This window comes from Corvus hawaiiensis, chromosome 2, assembly GCF_020740725.1.
Source record: "Corvus hawaiiensis isolate bCorHaw1 chromosome 2, bCorHaw1.pri.cur, whole genome shotgun sequence".
In the NCBI taxonomy this organism is placed as follows: Eukaryota; Metazoa; Chordata; class Aves; order Passeriformes; family Corvidae; genus Corvus; species Corvus hawaiiensis.
Window position 1 is genome coordinate 81,620,186 of NC_063214.1, and position 16,264 is coordinate 81,636,449.

A 16,264-nucleotide genomic window follows, 5' to 3' on the forward strand; every position below is an offset into this window, starting at 1 on the left:
CAAGACCAGCCATCAGTGGTTCCAGGATCTTGTTTCCTTAAACAGAAGCCAGAGTACCTGTCTATCAGAGTTTCTTAGAGGTGCTGTCTTCATTGTATTTCTCCATCCTACAAGGAAACGCTTCTCTAAACTTCTTTAGCGGAGCCTTTTTTTAACCTTAAACCTCTATTGAAGTTAAGTTTAAGATGCAAACAGAAAATGTATACTTTAAGGTTACAAGCTTAAATATAAATAAAAATACAGGAGCATCCAAGTATGAAGAGCTCGAGGTACAGAGCTGTTTGCCTTTCGTTCCTGCAGACAGTCCTGGATAACTTTTTGGTAATGCCCTCTGCTTTTGTTCATACTAAGTTAAGATCTTACTCCCATACGTCCCTAGTCAGTCTGGCAGATAACTGCCCTTACCCAATCCAGACTGTTCAGTTTGTACTCTGTGCCTAACTGCAAAAATGGTGCAGCTTCCTTTTGCACAGAAGTGGTTTCTCTGCCAATCTTAATTACAGATGTGCTGCCTTCATCTCCAGAATCCTTCCAATATGGTTTCTGCCACAGAATCCCTTCAATAAGGTGAAGAGAACTGAAAAAGCCTGAGCTTCCTTCCTTGGTGGATGGAAGCTGCATGTGATTATAATTGCAAAAATTCATTTTATAGCTGGCCAAAAGTAAACATGAAAGTAATTGGTTTGCATTAGGCGTCCCCTTTCCAGAGCTTACTTAATCTTGTGAGCTCATAGGTCACTTCTGTGATGCCTTTGGGTAGCTGGCCATCACTTTGCACAGGGATTTGAAGTATAGGTGGTATTTTCGTTACTTAAAAAGTACAATTGAGAGCACTGTTGAAGAACAGAATGGAATCAGAATGAAGGGATAAGCCTCTTTCCTGTATTCTAACCTGATACCAATATTTTTTTGCATAGTGAGATATGCTAAGAAAGAGTTCTATAGCTCCTGGACTTGGCTGGGTGCTTGCTCTTGTCCTTCCGTTAGTTTATTCCGCTTACAGGCCTAATTATTTTCAAATAAGAAGATATTTTTGTCTGTGTTTAGGAACAAAATAAAATTTTGTAATCTCTTCCTGAAATTGACAGCGTGGTTGTGCTATGATGACGATGGGATCCAAAACATTTATTCCTTCATATGATTGCATTCTGGAGGGTTTTGGGGTTTTTTTAGACTTTTGGCTATTTTGAGAGATACTTGCCCTAATCAGAGTCTGATTAAACATTCTTCACAGTGAAACGTCAGGCTCAGGCTTGGCTGAGTTTCCATCAAGGAGGTTTGAGTCTTAGCTGAGCTTTATCTGTTTGAAGCAGCACAAAATACGCTTCAACACAGGAACTTTGTAATATATCTGAGTTACAGTTGATGGTAATTTTCATATATATTTATCTGAGAACTGCTGAATATAATTTTTTTCACAGATTACCATTTTCATTGGCTCTTTAGTCAGTTATTAATGTAACATTTAATCTTTAATGTGTTTGGCAATACAAAAGAATTAAAACCAAAACCAGATAAGTATCCCTATGTTTTGGAAGACTCTTGCTAGTCTCGCTTTATATTAATTTTTGGATGAAGGGAGAGATTGCGTGAAGAACTCAAGTGTTCTGAACAGCTTATATATGCTGCATTGTGTCTCTAGGTGAAATTTCATGATATGTGGTGACCTAGTTTTTTGGTTGGTTTTTTTTTTTTCCCCCCCTGCTTCTCATTACCTCCCTGTGAAAAGTGAGGTCCGGGAGTGTCTGAAACTGGACCAAGACCATAAGCAGTGCTTCTCCCTCTATAAGCAAGTAAAGAAACTCAACAAGCAGATCGAGTCAGCAGAGGAATTAATCAGAGAAGGCAGGTAAGTATTCACTGCTATATTAAAGAAAAAAAAAAGAAAAAACCCACAATTGAGGCACCAACGTACTGATTGAGGAGCTGATTAAAGTGATGCTTTTTGCATGTGTCAGTTGAAGTGCATAACTGAGCACAGTTCTCAAATTACAATTAAAATAAATATTGACTTGCATAGCAACAATTCTATTCTGATTCCTTCTGATGCCACTGTCTCCCCCTTGCATACTTAACTTCTTTCTGCAGCAGGTGGTAAGACTGGTAAGACTCCCGGGATGGGAGTTTTCAGCTGTCATATAGTATTACTGAGCACTGATGAGACCACACCTGAGCACTGGGCTTCCCAGTGCAGGAGAGATGAAGCTACTGAGAAAGTCCAGCAAAGTTCCACTAAGATGATGGAAGGACTGGAGAATCTCTCTCCTGCAAGGAAAGGCTGGGGTGGCTGAGAGTATTCGCTCTGAGACTTCTCTGCTACAGGGTGATTTCGTCAACGTATCTGAAGGGAGGGTGCTAAGAGGGCCAGAGCCAGGCTCTGCTTGATGGTGTTCTGTGACAGGATCAGGCCAGTGGGTGCAAACTGAAACAGGAAATTCCCTTGGAGCATAAGGAAATGTTTTTTACACTGCCTCGTTTCCCGTGGTGCAGGTTGTCCAGGGAGGTTATGGAGTCTCCCCACTTTGGAGTTACACAAAAGCATTTTGGACACAGTTATGGGCAGATTTCTAGAGGTGGCCCTGAGTGGCAGTGGGGTTGGACCAGGTGATTTCCAGAAGTTCCTTCCCACTTCAGCTATTCTGTGATCAAAGGACTGTATCTTAAGACTAAAACCACCTACTAACTCTACTACCTTGATGGTAGAAGTAGTTCTGACCGATAAGCTTTTTTTTTCTTTTATGCACCCTGTTAAATGATAGACAGTGCCTCTGTATTCTTGTAGTTCTTGCTTTACTTCAGTTTTGTGTTCCCAGGCACATGACATCCAGCTGTAAGGATCCCTAACAAATCATTTAGACATTGTCAAGGTGGCTTTTTTAAATGAAGTACATCAGGAATGTGAATAAGCACAACTGATGCCAGTTTTACTAAGCCAGAAGTCTGTTGGGACTCTTTTCACTTACTTAGCCAGTATCAGCACAGTTTCAAGGAGTCTGAGAGCTTGCATTTCTCCAGCCTGTAGCAACCCATGGATTCAATCTCCCTCTTGCATTTTTAGGTAAATGTTCTAATCTGTTTCTTGCTCAAACCATGTAACTTTAGCATTTTGAGATCTTCATAGCAAAATTATACTTTACGATGTGACTTGTGAAGAAGAAAAGGAGAAAACATGCCTAAGTAAAGCTGGCATAAGGAGCTTTTTTGTATCTCTGTGAATACACAGAATCACACACAGAATCACTAGGTTGGAAGAGACCTTCAAGATCGAGTCCATCTGAATAGGTACCTTTTGTAGTGTGCAGATAGTGCAGTGCTCACAGCAGGACTCCAGACTGGGTCTATCTCAGGTATCAGAGGAGGAGATGCTTATTTTGAAGTTCAGAGTCATGCTGGACAGGAGGCAAATCTGGAGACTCTTGGCTGTGCACGGTGACAGATGGCAGTCGTTATCTTCTGCATAAGCCTGACATGCCTAATGCCTGCTCTTCTGTATCACAGCACAGAAAAGGGAATGGGGATGTAATTCTTGAAGTGCCTGCAAGTTTTCTTCATTCTGTTGTTTCACACCTTGCCTTTAAGGCTATTCAAGTGAAGGTCTTTTGCTAGAAGAATGGGAAAATACGTGAATTTTAAGAATTTTAAAATAAATCGCAACACCCTAAGATAGTGATTACATTTCATGATATTATGCTTTATGATTTAAACAGGTATGAAGATGCTATCAGTAAATATGATTCTGTAATGAAAACTGAACCAGAAGTCACAGTTTATTCTACTCGTGCCAAAGAAAGGATCTGTCACTGCTTATCAAAGGTAATTCTGCTTATCTCCCTCTGTAAATGTCTTTAAGACAGACACAAAACAAAACCCCCACAACTACATGAGTTTTATTTTACTTTTGCCTCTCTAGAATCAGCAGGCTACAGAAGCCATCAAACTTTGTACAGAAGTTCTGCAGCTGGAACCAACCAATGTGAATGCCCTGAAAGACAGAGCAGAAGCTTATTTGCTGGAAGACATGTATGAGGAAGGTACAGTTGTATGCCATTGGCACATATGTTTTTGTGGACGTTTAAAATGTAGTCAGTGTTTCAAAGCCTTTTCTTTAACATACACTTTTGATTCTACACTGTATTACCCTTAATAAGCGCTGGTAGTTGCAGATTTACAAAAATACTTGGTGGTAATTTTGTCTTGATTAGTGTAAGTGGAATGTACTTGTTTTATCTACACCAGAGTTGTCTTTACAACAGTGGACTGTGTTCAGGATGTTTTATGAGACTGCGCAGCTTACTCACCTCAGACATGTTTTATATAATCAGCAATGTCAGAGAATTGCGTTTAGAGGTAAAAGGTAATTAAAGTTAGGGTGATGTAAATCCGTTTTAGGAGCTTCATTTTTGTGTCTTGAGATGGCAGGATGAAATAACGCTGTTCTATTCCCTAGCATGTGCTGAGGGCAGAGGAACTTAACAGCCATTGCTTCTCCTTCGTGAGAAGGAGAAGTTGCTCAGAGAGCAAACTGATTCTATTCCTGAAGGCTGCATTTTCCATATGGAGTTTCTGTACAATGCATCCTATTACACGGAGTGATAGAAATGACCTCTAAGATTATCAAGTCCAACCATTAACCCAGCACTGCCAAGTCTACCACTAAACCATGTCCCCAAGTGCCGTATCTGCATCACTTTTAAATACCTCTAGGGAGAGTGACTCAACTCTTGCAAATTAGAGGGAAGAAAAGTTCCGCACAAATGCGGAGAGCCAACCTGATCTTGTGCTGGGGCAGATGCCTCCCCGTTACAGGATATAAGGAAACAGAGAGGACGTGCCTGGGATCTGGGAGAGGTTATTTCTTGTGTCAAGCCTGCTGGCCTTGGCCTAGCCTGGTTTCAAGTTCTGCTAGAGCAGAACTGTGCTTCTCCAGGTTCTGTAGCATCTCCCGTGCCTTCCTCCTGCCCTTGACAGCAGTGAGGTGGTTGTGGTTACACTCTGCCTTCCAGCAGAGCCCTCATCAGCAGCATTACAGCCCATTAACGTTCATCTGCCTGAAGGTGTCTTCATTTATCCTTCAGTTTTAACTGCACTAAAATGATGGCTGATTTCTCTTTGCTATGGAGGACACTAGAGCAATTAAAATTGTAGTCTTATATTTAAAGGGGCAAACTCATTCTCATTCTTCCCTGAAAAAATTTTTCAAGCTGGAGGCACCTATTTTCCTGTTAAAGGTAGGAAAATTTCAAAGTACTTGTAATTCAGAACTTTGAAGGCAATTATTGTTAAGTGTTCAAGATGCAGTTCACTATGTATAGCTGAGTTCATCAAATGGTTTTAATTACTTCATAATCACATGAGATCCAGGGCTTGTCTACAGAGACAGATGTTTAATGACTCCATTTCTGGCATACCTCATAAGTACAGGAGTCTATCTGCCTAGAGCACAAATTTTGTCAAAGAAGGAAAAAAAACTGCCTTGCTGTTTCAAAATTGGTCACAACGTACTGATTTTTTTCTGTTTTCTTTTTTTTCCCCTCCCCACTCTACTACTGTAGAGGTTTCAGTAAGAGCATAAACTGGTTCTGTTATTTCTGTAACAGTCTTGGCATGGATGTAGGCTGTCTGCAGTTACTCGGGATTTTTTGATGGGTAATCAAATCATTCCACATGCAGAATTAATCTGTCTCCATTTTAAAAATGCAGGCAAGATACCAAAACCAGTGAAGTTTTTGAGAGATACAGTGTAATTACCTATTGAGAGATCATGAAGATTCTTGTATTGAAATAATGAGAGTTAGATTTGACTGAAGTATTTAAGTTGAAAATGACACTGGGAAGTAGTTGTTCCTTTCATGTCAGAGCAGCATGAAAGGAAGCTTTCTGAAACATTAGGCTGGTAAGAAGCAGCAGTGGCTCTTCTGTTTGTTTGTGAGGTACTACTGCTTTTAGAAATTATGGCTCAAAATATTTGATTAAATATCTCACCTGACATACTAGGAATTAGTAATAAGTTTCCTGGCTTCATAGCAAACTTCTTGTGGTCATGAAGCTGCCATCCTGTTCCACCTGCTTCCAACCCTCACCTCGCAGACGGAGAGAGCAATTAGCCCTTTGAAAGATGAAAATCCCTGCCACTGTAGTGTGCAGTCAAAATTAGAGAGCAAAAGTGCAGTGTGTACTTGCTGAAGTGTACTGGATGAATTCCCTCTGCAGTGTGCAGCACTGAAACACCTTCCTTTGTGCTTAATGCTTATAGTTCTTAAATAAAGAAGCTGATTAAGAGAAAAAGAAGGGAAATCCGATACTGTCATGGCAAGTGGTTGACCCCTGAGCAGGTTTCCCACAATGGTGCTGTAGGTGATGTGGTGCTCGGTGAGGCCGAGCAATCTGACCTGCATTTGGCAGGATGTTGTGCTGGCACCTCCCAGTATTACTGAAGCAGATTAAGTTCAGTGGTGCTTAAAATTACTGGAGCAGTAAATCAGCATAATGAAATCCTTGCATTTTCACTGCTTTTATTAGTTTTGATGGCATATATTGGGCACACTCCTGTTTTGGGTTTTTTTTTTTAATGACTGGACAAATTATTAAAAATACCAGTAGAAGGCAAAATTCTTTAAGCAGCAAAGGCAGTGTCCTGTGATGTGAAAATGAATAGAAATTTTGGTTGGTTTGTAGTAGCCTAGGAAATTGTTTGGGCTCTGGCAATACTTTTTGGAATAATTTTTTTTTTCAGTAACTGAAACAAGATTGTGGTGGTATCAGATGTCTGGGTAATACAAATTCATTAGCACTTCCTGCTGTCTTGCTCAGAAACAGTGAAAAACAAATGTAACACCTGCTGAGAAATAGCATCTGCTTGGAAATAATCTGATGCAAGTACTTTGTGTAACTTGAGAAACCTAAGAGACTTGGATCTGCAAATGAGACCTTGAGGATTATAACAGTGAAAGAAGTGCAGTCTCATTAAAGACTTCAACTTGCTTCCTTGATAAATTTGGATATTAAAGATTATATAAACTTGGTGTCTTAAGCACTTGCAATAATAATAGAATTTACTTAAAGAAGTGTAGACCTTAAATTTCTTAAAAATTTCTTCTCTTGCTTTCATTTCTGAGAAATGCAACTCTTGAAATAAAAGTGAGAGCATGCCTTGGGAAAAAACCCATAAAATACAACTGTCTGCATACTATGCATGCAGAGGTGTAAAAAAGCACAATATTTGCCTTTTGCTAACAGTGTGAACTTAGTGGTAGTTTGAAATCTGTCTTTATAGTCACTAAAGAGGAAGAGACTTTCTATTGTGTTGATTGAGTACAGACTGGGGGAGAAGAATAAATATTAAAGACTCTGGTTAATTCATCCTTCAGTTGAACAACAACGTGGGACTAATGTGCAGAGGGCTTTTCAAGTATTAATTGCTGAATTTTTCTTCTTGGTTTCTTTCCTCCTCCCAGTCCTAGATGCTCATTATGTTCATCCTTGTGACTGAAGTAACATCTAGAGAATGTTGTGACCTACATTGGTACCCACCCTTCTCTTTCATTTCCCACGAGTGTGATGAACCTAAAGAAAGTCACCTAATGCATATGTGAACATGAATTTCTTCTATTCCAAGGTTTTCTAATTTAGAAAAAAACCCCAAAATATGTCAAGTTGAAACAAAAGTTTTGCTGTTTATATATGGTAATAACAAATCTTCAGTTTTGTTGAGTTCTTTAAATGGAAGTTTGTAGAGTTGTGTAACCTTTTTTCATTGACTTTTTTACAAAAGCTATTAAAGACTATGAGACTGCTCAAGCCAACAGTGAAAATGACCAGCAGATTCGGGAAGGGCTGGAACGTGCCCAGAGAATGCTGAAGCAATCACAGAAGAGGGATTACTATAAAATCCTGGGAGTAAAAAGGTGAGCTATTAATTCCAGAGATGATGATGTGAAAGGTGGTTATTTAAACCAGTACGTTTAGGGTTGATCACTTGAATTTGTTCTGCTGAGTGTTAATTTTTGTTCTGTATCTTTCTATCTTCACTCTTCTGCTGTACTAATTTTTAGTGTTCAACTTGTAAAGTAGCATTTGTTAACAATTCCTTTAGAAAGAATGGAAAACAACAGCAGGAAGAGAGGAAATAAATTATTTGGGAAGAAATTCTTAGTATAGATCCTGAGTCATGTGAATTAGTTGGGGAAGAAATGAGGACTGCCAAGAATTGCTGAAAGTAACAAAAAATTGTGGCAGACTGAAAGGTATCAAAAATCCTTCTGCCATTAACCTTGAGAAACCAACAGCTTCCCCTGCTAATGAGGAGCAAACAAAGTTCTGAACTAGTATTGGTTGTCCTTCCAGTTGTGAACTAATTTGATCTCTGTTTTTTGTTGTTCACCTGATGTTAAATTCCTCAGACTGACAGCTGTATTCTGGGGAGTCACTGGCAGTAGCATCTTTCCAAGGGAAGTAAACGGGTGGTGAAGGAGAAAGTGAGGAACCTGTGTTTAAGGTTGCAACTTGCTTCCTTTGTTTTGTGTAAAGAATCTTCAGTGCCACTTGCAGAAGGTTAACAGCACCTCATAACTTTCCTGATGCCCTTAATTAGTGTCTGTGTTTATTTTAAACTTCATTAGTGTGTGGCATATAAGCAATCAGAAAATGAAGTTACTATAATTTTATTCATCCAGAAATGCTCGAAAGCAAGAAATCATAAAAGCTTACAGAAAGCTGGCATCCCAGTGGCACCCTGATAACTTCCAGAGTGAGGAAGAAAAGAAGAAAGCAGAGAAAAAATTCATCGATATCGCAGCTGCTAAAGAAGTCCTCACTGACCCAGGTAATGATGCAGTGCCTTCATTTTTTTAGTTACTTTTTTTGCATCAAGGTCAAAACACAAGTGTAAGTCATAAGAAGCACTGCAGCTTCTATGCTGCTTTCTGCCCTTACCCATCTTGAGAAAGCAGTGCACTAATACTTGTATCCAATCTGTTGCATGAAGTCATGTAAATCTGGAATTACTATGTTTCAGTGACTTTTGTTAAAATGAAATAAAAATTATATTTTGAGAGGTCTCTTCTAGGGATATCATCTTGTAGAGATTTCCAGGATTGACAAACTCCGGATATGCTTATATAAAGGATATGTGCATCTCCTTCTGCCTCAAGTGCTATTACAAACTGCATTTAGGTTATAACAGCAACTGAAGTATTCCAGGAAAACCCCATTGTTACTGTGCCATGATTCCACCCTGGTTTTGTTTCCTCCAGAAATGAGGCGGAAGTTTGATGCGGGAGAGGACCCACTGGATGCGGAGAGTCAGCAGGGCGGCAACAACCCTTTCCACAGGAACTGGAACACATGGCAAGGATTCAACCCCTTTGGTTCTGGAGGAGGACCATTTACATTCAAATTTCACTTCAGTTAGAGCCAAGACTGTTTCTGGTGGCTGCTGCTGTTTTTTACTTAATTCATTGAAAAATAAAAAGTCTCTCAGTTCAAGACCCAAAATCATAATTTCTATAATGTTGTCCTTAACCCAGAGTCTTACTGCACTAGAAGAAAGCTCCTTTTTTACTTTCATTGGGTTTACTTTGTGGTGAGCTTGACAAGCTCACACTGATGGGGGTTGTGCTGCCTATGTATTTGCTGTGGATATGCAGGACTTGTTTATTCCTATGGATGGAAAAACCAGTAAGATGCTACTTAGGACAACACTTAAATTTAGAACTCAAGTATACGCTTAAAGATAAAAATGCATGTAAATATTTTTCTGGATTGGGGCCTAATAAACGTGGCAAGGGTAGTTACAGTAGTCTCTACATTAACAAACTGTTGGTTGTGCTCAGCAGAATGATCCATCTCCCAGTATTTTTAAGAGGAAACCCAAGTGACCACCTGCTGGATTGGCGTTGGCAGTGACAGAGGTGGGGAAGAGGCTGCGCGCTGAACCAGTTGCAACAATCGCTCTGGAAAAAGAGTGCTTGGGAGTACCTGTATCTGAAATACCTGCTCACTTTGTTGTTCACTAACCTGAAATTAATTGGGGTGATTTCCTTGGTGGAACCCTCAGCAGTGAGGTGGGGGTGGGTGGAAAGACTTGCTTTTCAAAACACTTCTTTTTTGAATGTGATTTGGGGTGTTTATTTAGGTATGATTTTTGAGTAGTTTGCACTTTAACAAAATACCTGCTTGAGATTTCAGCAGAAAATTTTATGTGACATTTCCCTGATTCTGCAGCAGTTTGTTAGTTCTGTACATAAACTCAGAACTGAGACAGCTTGTGAGGCAAGTGTACTGCAGGAATATTAATTAATTAATACTAACTCCAGCCTTAGCATGTAATACAACTTCACTTCTGCTGAGTGATACAACAGGGAGTTAGTACTACATGAAATTGTAGTAATTTTATGTTATGTGCAAGGTACTGCAGAGACAGCTCTGTGCAAAAACAGGGATTCGCTTCCCACTAGCCAAAAGTCTGTTTTTATTTTTTCTTCTATATGGACGTACTTAAAATGGGTTTGGTGTAGTTGGTGCAACTGTGTGAATGCGCTGTGTGGTGTTACCAGGGCTGTAGCTGGTAGGAGTGAGGAGTCTTCTCGTTCTGTAACTGCATCTGTCATAATTACTGACATAATTACTGAGTTTCATCAGCAGCCATTTTCTTGGAATGCAGGAATTACAGTTTGTCAGTGTTCTCTTGATTGGATTTTAACTGGAAAACAATAATCAGTTGATAGGAATCTTCTCTCGCTTCAACTCCTGGCACTTGAAAACCTAAGCAGCCTCAGTAAAACAAATGATATTGGCAAATAAGGCCTTCAGTCTGAAAGGGGGCTTTTCTTACTGTAGATGAAGTTGCTGTTGAAGCAGAACCCTTGGCTCCTGCCTCAAGTGCTTCACCACCATAATTGCAAGGCCATGTGGCTTTGTAAAGTGTTTTTCAACAGCAGTTCAAAGGTCAGTGTTCACAAATTTATCTTCAAACTGAGGAGCTTGTATAGTGGTATCTAAAAATTTATGATACAAAACCACCCCACTCTCCACTGTTGCATGTTCCCCAAGTTGAATGACTTTCTGCAAGTTCAGCTTGTGCTTTCGACCTGTTGGAAACGTTTTTGCTTAAACTGTTGGGGATGCTCAGGGCTGTTCAGAGGCTGGCATGGCTCTGAGGGGCTGGGGCTCAGACACAGGAACTCACTGCACAGTGAGGAACCTGCTGCTCCATGGGCTTGGCCTCTGCACCTGCTGCTTGCTGGCAGTACCTAAAGCTGGGCAGGTACCTGTGAGTGGTGGCTGTCCCGTGTCCCCCTGCAGCCCTTGTCAGCCCTGTGCCCCTGAGGGGCTGCTGTTACATGAGTATTGAATGAGCCGCGTGAGCTATGTGTCTGCTCTTGTACATGCAGGAGTGGCTGGGCTGCGGGAAGTCACAGTAAAGACCACAGACAGCTGTGCTTGTGGGCCGGGGGAGTGCTGGGAATAAGTCTTCTTTCAAAGGACTGCCCTTGTGCAGCTTTAAAAGCTTGAGCTGAGAGAATTGTTTCCTGGGGTTTAATTTTTTTCTTCTAGAGAAGGAATAAGATGTTCCCTCATGAGTAAATTCTTCATACAAGGCACTGATGTTGGAGCAGTGTCACTTTGTTTCTCAGAGGCAGCAGCACAGCTCTGCTGTACACCGGGAGCATTCAGGAACAAAAAAGGACCCATGTGCATTTTGAAAATGAATGAATGGAAATGGGAAAACTACATTTTAAGAACAAAAAGGCTTGAATGTAGTCAGTAGATGCTGATTGCTGAATGCATGATTGCTGTTCACAGATTCCTTCTGTGGAAGACAGGTTCTTGGAAACAATAGCAAAAAGTGACAGTGGGGAACAAGGCTTTCCTAGTATTGAGCAGCTGCTGTTTACAGGAAGTGTTACCACCCCAGTGCTGTTTTGAAGGGCTTTGAAGTGTTCTGGAAACACAGAAAGACAAAGTAATGTTAAAAAGAAACCATTTCCCTTGCAAGGCTCTCCAGCTCCGGCGCTGCATTTCCTGACGTGATTCTGGAACATGAAGCGCCGGTACCCTGCTGAGTGTTAATGGTGCAGGCGACACGCAAGGAGGCTGAACTCGCCTTTTTATTTATTCGTGGGTGTCTGTAGTGCAATGATGTTCAGTAACTGAACATTGAAGTAAATGTCTCGGTAGTTTGTCAGCCCTGAGATGTGCATGAAGCAGCGTTACCATAATTGGCTGTATGTAGATGCAAACTTTGTGGAATTCTTTCAGTTTTAATAAACTAGTTTCCAACTTGTTTTAAAATGAAGGTGGGGGGAGCATAGTTGGTACATGCTTAATACTGGTATAATAACTGATCAGTATTTAAAGAGATTCAAAGTGAATTACAAACTGAAGAGCTCAAACTTGTGACATACGCAGAAAAAACAAAGCTTGTTATTGTTTCAGTTTTCAGACCAGCGTTTGGAACAAGAATTATCCTTCTGTTTAGGGCTGTGATTTATAGGAGCTTTGCTGGAAACTAGCCACGATAGCATAGCAGGTTAGTTGTATTTAAAAGTGCCTTATTGTAAGGTATTGTTTGCTCTGTAATCCACACTTTTATCCATAAAGCTGTAACAAAATAAATGGGAGAATAATTTTTTTTTTTTTTGCCCTCAGCAAATCACTAAGTAGCAGTTTCATGTTTTAAGAAGGATAAGTAAAGCTAGCCAGAGATTTATCAAATGTTTCAAATTATAAAATGTCTTTATATGGAATCATAAATCTAAAAAGCAAGACTGTTTTTTCTAGAACTGTGGGAATTATTTTATGGTATTTTTCACAATAAAGATATTTATGATGACAAGAAAGCACTGCTATGTATTTGTCTTCCCTTCTTTCCTCACCCTGCTCTCCAGGTTTGAAGTTGGAGCTGTGCAGAAATGCACAGGGCAGTTCTGCAGGCAGGGGAGGAGGAGGCAGCAGCCACATTCTGTGTGGAAGAGAACCCTGGATGTATAGAAGTCAGGTACAGCAACTGTAGAAGCCCTGTTGAATGCTGATTTCACCACGAGAACAACCAGCCCGTGGAATATCCCCAGGGAAATGGTGGATTCCCCAGTGCTGGACACTGAAATTTGCCTGACTGGGTGCTGGGTCATTGTGTCTGGACTGTGTTTTTGCCAAAAAGGCTGGAGCAGGTGATCCTTGAGGTCCCTTCCAATCCAGTATCCTATGGTTGCATGAAGTCTGAAGGAAAGTACTTGATTCAGGGAACAGGTTAAAAGGAACCTTACTGAGAAATACTTTTCATCCTAAAGCTCATCAACAATACCGCACTAATGCCTGGTTTGTTCATTTTCTGTTAAACTTACCAGCTAATAGCAAAAAGATCAAGACATAGAAAAGACACTGTAATAGGAATATAAATTGTAAAATCCCTTCATTGGAATAGTTTAAATACTCCTTTGCGTATTTACTGAATTGTCCCATGTTTTGGCAACATTCTAAACCAGGATATGTTCCCTTTCACAGGGCAGAGCACAGAGACTGGAAATAAAAAATAAGCTCTCTCTGCACCTCAACACCTCACCCTACAGCAGATGCCTCGTTCTGAACATTGCTGTTGCTTCCCTGCAAAAACACTCACAGCTTGAAGACATTTGAGGACTTGCTGCCATTCTTTTGCTTTGGACCTGTTCACCAAGTCAGGAATGGTTATTGTGTAATACTAAAAGGGAGAACAGAGAATAATCATCTTTTTTCTCCAGTGGTACCTTTTAATATTTTGTACAACATATACAATCCATGGATTTAGTATTAAAAATATAATGATATGCTAATGACTCAAAGTGCTGCTTTAAAAAGTAGTGAATGTATTTGTGGGACCTTTCTTATTTTATAAACCATTCTATATCTCAAAAAAAGAGCTTTCTTTGAAAGTAGTATTTTATGCAGAAAAAAAGAAATACTGTAGAACATTTTTTACAAATATATAAAACACTGTAGAAAATTGCATGAAACCTTTTACATATTCAAAATATCTCCAGCAAATTACATTTATAAAATTATATTCTAGCCATTCCAGTAATCTCAAGGAAACAGTATTTAAAGAGTTATTTCTTTTTTTAAAGCCAGTAGAGGTAATCCAATTTTAAAAAGAAGCTATAGAAAATGAACATGAAATCAGTGCATGAATTAACCACTTTTTATACTGCATAACACTCTCACACAGATAATCATAATTAAAGAGAATTAAGGTTTCTTAAAGAACCTTTAACTTCTGTCCTAAAGCAAGTTTTCCAATGTGTGCTTCAAGCATGGAATACCAAGGCAGATCAATGTGAAATGCTGCTGCAGAGTCAGGCAGCAGGGTGGAAGCATAAGCTTAGAAAAATATTTTGAAAATAAAATAAACAGTTGAATAATGGTTTGGGGTTTTTGTCCTCTGATATGGAGAATCAGTTATTTCCTTGTTATGCATGGAATTTATAGTAGTGCATATGTATCTGCTGAGTCAATTACAAGTCCATCTCTGTGGTATAAAAATACCAACTTAAAGTTTATGTTCAAATATATTTGACTTGCTGCATGATGCCCTGATGTAATTAAGAGGACAAGGATAACGAAACAGCTCCTGCACTGAAATGGGACAGAGGTAAAGAGAACTGACATTAGGCTTTAGTGACTGTTGCTATTGGGTTACACAGGAAGTACCCCACTGGGTACTTCATACAAAGGAAATCCCTCAACAGGCACCTAAAAATCTCTATGTGACATGTTAAAACTGTTTAAAATACATAAAGGTGAAACAAAAAATACAGTAAGCTGTACAAAAACCTGCATGTCTCACATTACTTGGTAAAATGGCTTGAAAAATACCAGCAACATGGGATTTGAAATACTTGCTCTTACAGTAAGAAATTGTAAATAACCAGTACCTGACGACAATGACAGTGGATACAAAATAGGCTTCATTTCTCTTATTGTTTATTCAGTTATTTGCTGCTATGGAAATAATGTGCAACTCATTGCTGATTCACCCACTTAGTGCAAATTACCTGGTCTTCTATAATTCCAAGCATTTAAACTGGAAGACTGCATTAAGTTGTTCTCAGAAGAATGTATGGTCTCATCCAATCCCAGTTTGAAACCAGCACAGCCTGAAGAACAGGGTCTGTAGTTAAGGCATTAGATTTCAGTTTAAGACACAAATTCCCCATTTTCAAATATGTGTATTGCAGGAACTTTGCCCTGCAATTTTTCTGGGATCAAAATGTCAGTATCCCATTAAAGCAACGGTTTTGTGAATACAGGTTGAGAAAATTACAGGAGACACCACTGATAGTCAAAAAATACTCATGTATTTTATTATTTTACTTTCAGTTAGAAACAGGATGATGATAATCAAAAGTGAGTAAAAGCAGCTTTCAGGTACTGACCTTCTGATGCAATGGATGCTCGTTGGAAAATCACCTCAACCAAAACCATAATGGAATTTTATCACACACTATTCAAGTGGCCAAAAGGAGCCTAAGAATCAAAAATTAGTTTTTAAAATCTGTAAAAGTGCAGTAATCCTGCATAGTAAATGGGAAGTGTCATTCCCTGCTTTAGCTCCCACGTGGACTTATCTTTGTGTAGTCTAAATGACACACGTTACCTTTTATGAAATTCTTTGTGACCACAGCATTTCTCTAGGGACAAAACTATGGGCATATAATCAAAATTTTTGATGTTTAAATACATCAGCCTAATGCATAAAACAGTTTTCAAGTACATATTCATTGTGTGTGTGTCCTCCCCCAGACTGACAATGCTGAACACATCTTTCTTCATACTCCAAACTCCTCTGGGAAAACTGTACTTTAAAGAAGGAAAAGAAAAGCAAAGCAACAGGGAAAGCTGCTCCATACTAGTTAAAAAACCCCAAACCCCCAAGTACCGGTGGATTTCCCATTTTTGTATTGCATTTAAAATGTTTTAAATAACACTTTAAGTTATAAAATATTTGACTTCACATTAAAGAATGTTGCAAATAGTGCCAATATAACAGCTGTAAATTCCGTTCAGTCCTTCCCAGAAGACTCTGGAGCTGTCACCATTGCTGGTCACGGGCTGTGCTAAAGTTCATCGTGCTTGAGACCTGTAACCAAAGGGAAAAAAACCACACCAAAAAGAGTTACATAAAGACAATGCCTGGGTTTGTAAAATGTCGAGAAAGCCCTTTACTTTCCATTTTTTGTTAATCAGTCAGTTGAGCAACAGGGACTTTATTTGTGGAGCCTTGCTACAA

General features: G+C 39.4%; 2 protein-coding genes across 5 annotated transcripts in view; one reads left to right on the forward strand and one right to left on the reverse strand.

The window, feature by feature from the left end:
• DNAJC3 (DnaJ heat shock protein family (Hsp40) member C3) overlaps nucleotides 1–12,839 on the forward strand; it is a 30,597-nt gene extending 17,758 nt beyond the window's left edge. The window contains exons 7-12 of the mRNA XM_048295798.1: nucleotides 1,730–1,849; nucleotides 3,708–3,813; nucleotides 3,911–4,031; nucleotides 7,772–7,904; nucleotides 8,673–8,821; nucleotides 9,252–12,839. Coding sequence (XP_048151755.1) covers nucleotides 1,730–1,849; nucleotides 3,708–3,813; nucleotides 3,911–4,031; nucleotides 7,772–7,904; nucleotides 8,673–8,821; nucleotides 9,252–9,409 — 787 coding nt within the window. The 3' untranslated portion in view covers nucleotides 9,410–12,839. The remainder of the gene's footprint in view (nucleotides 1–1,729; nucleotides 1,850–3,707; nucleotides 3,814–3,910; nucleotides 4,032–7,771; nucleotides 7,905–8,672; nucleotides 8,822–9,251) is intronic.
• Nucleotides 12,840–15,310: 2,471 nt separating this feature from the next.
• The window catches only part of UGGT2 (UDP-glucose glycoprotein glucosyltransferase 2), an 80,110-nt gene continuing 79,156 nt past the window's right edge, over nucleotides 15,311–16,264 (reverse strand). For all 4 annotated transcript variants that reach the window (XM_048295793.1, XM_048295792.1, XM_048295794.1 and 1 more), the window contains one exon: nucleotides 15,311–16,114. In XM_048295793.1, coding sequence (XP_048151750.1) covers nucleotides 16,092–16,114 — 23 coding nt within the window. In that variant the 3' untranslated portion in view covers nucleotides 15,311–16,091. The remainder of the gene's footprint in view (nucleotides 16,115–16,264) is intronic.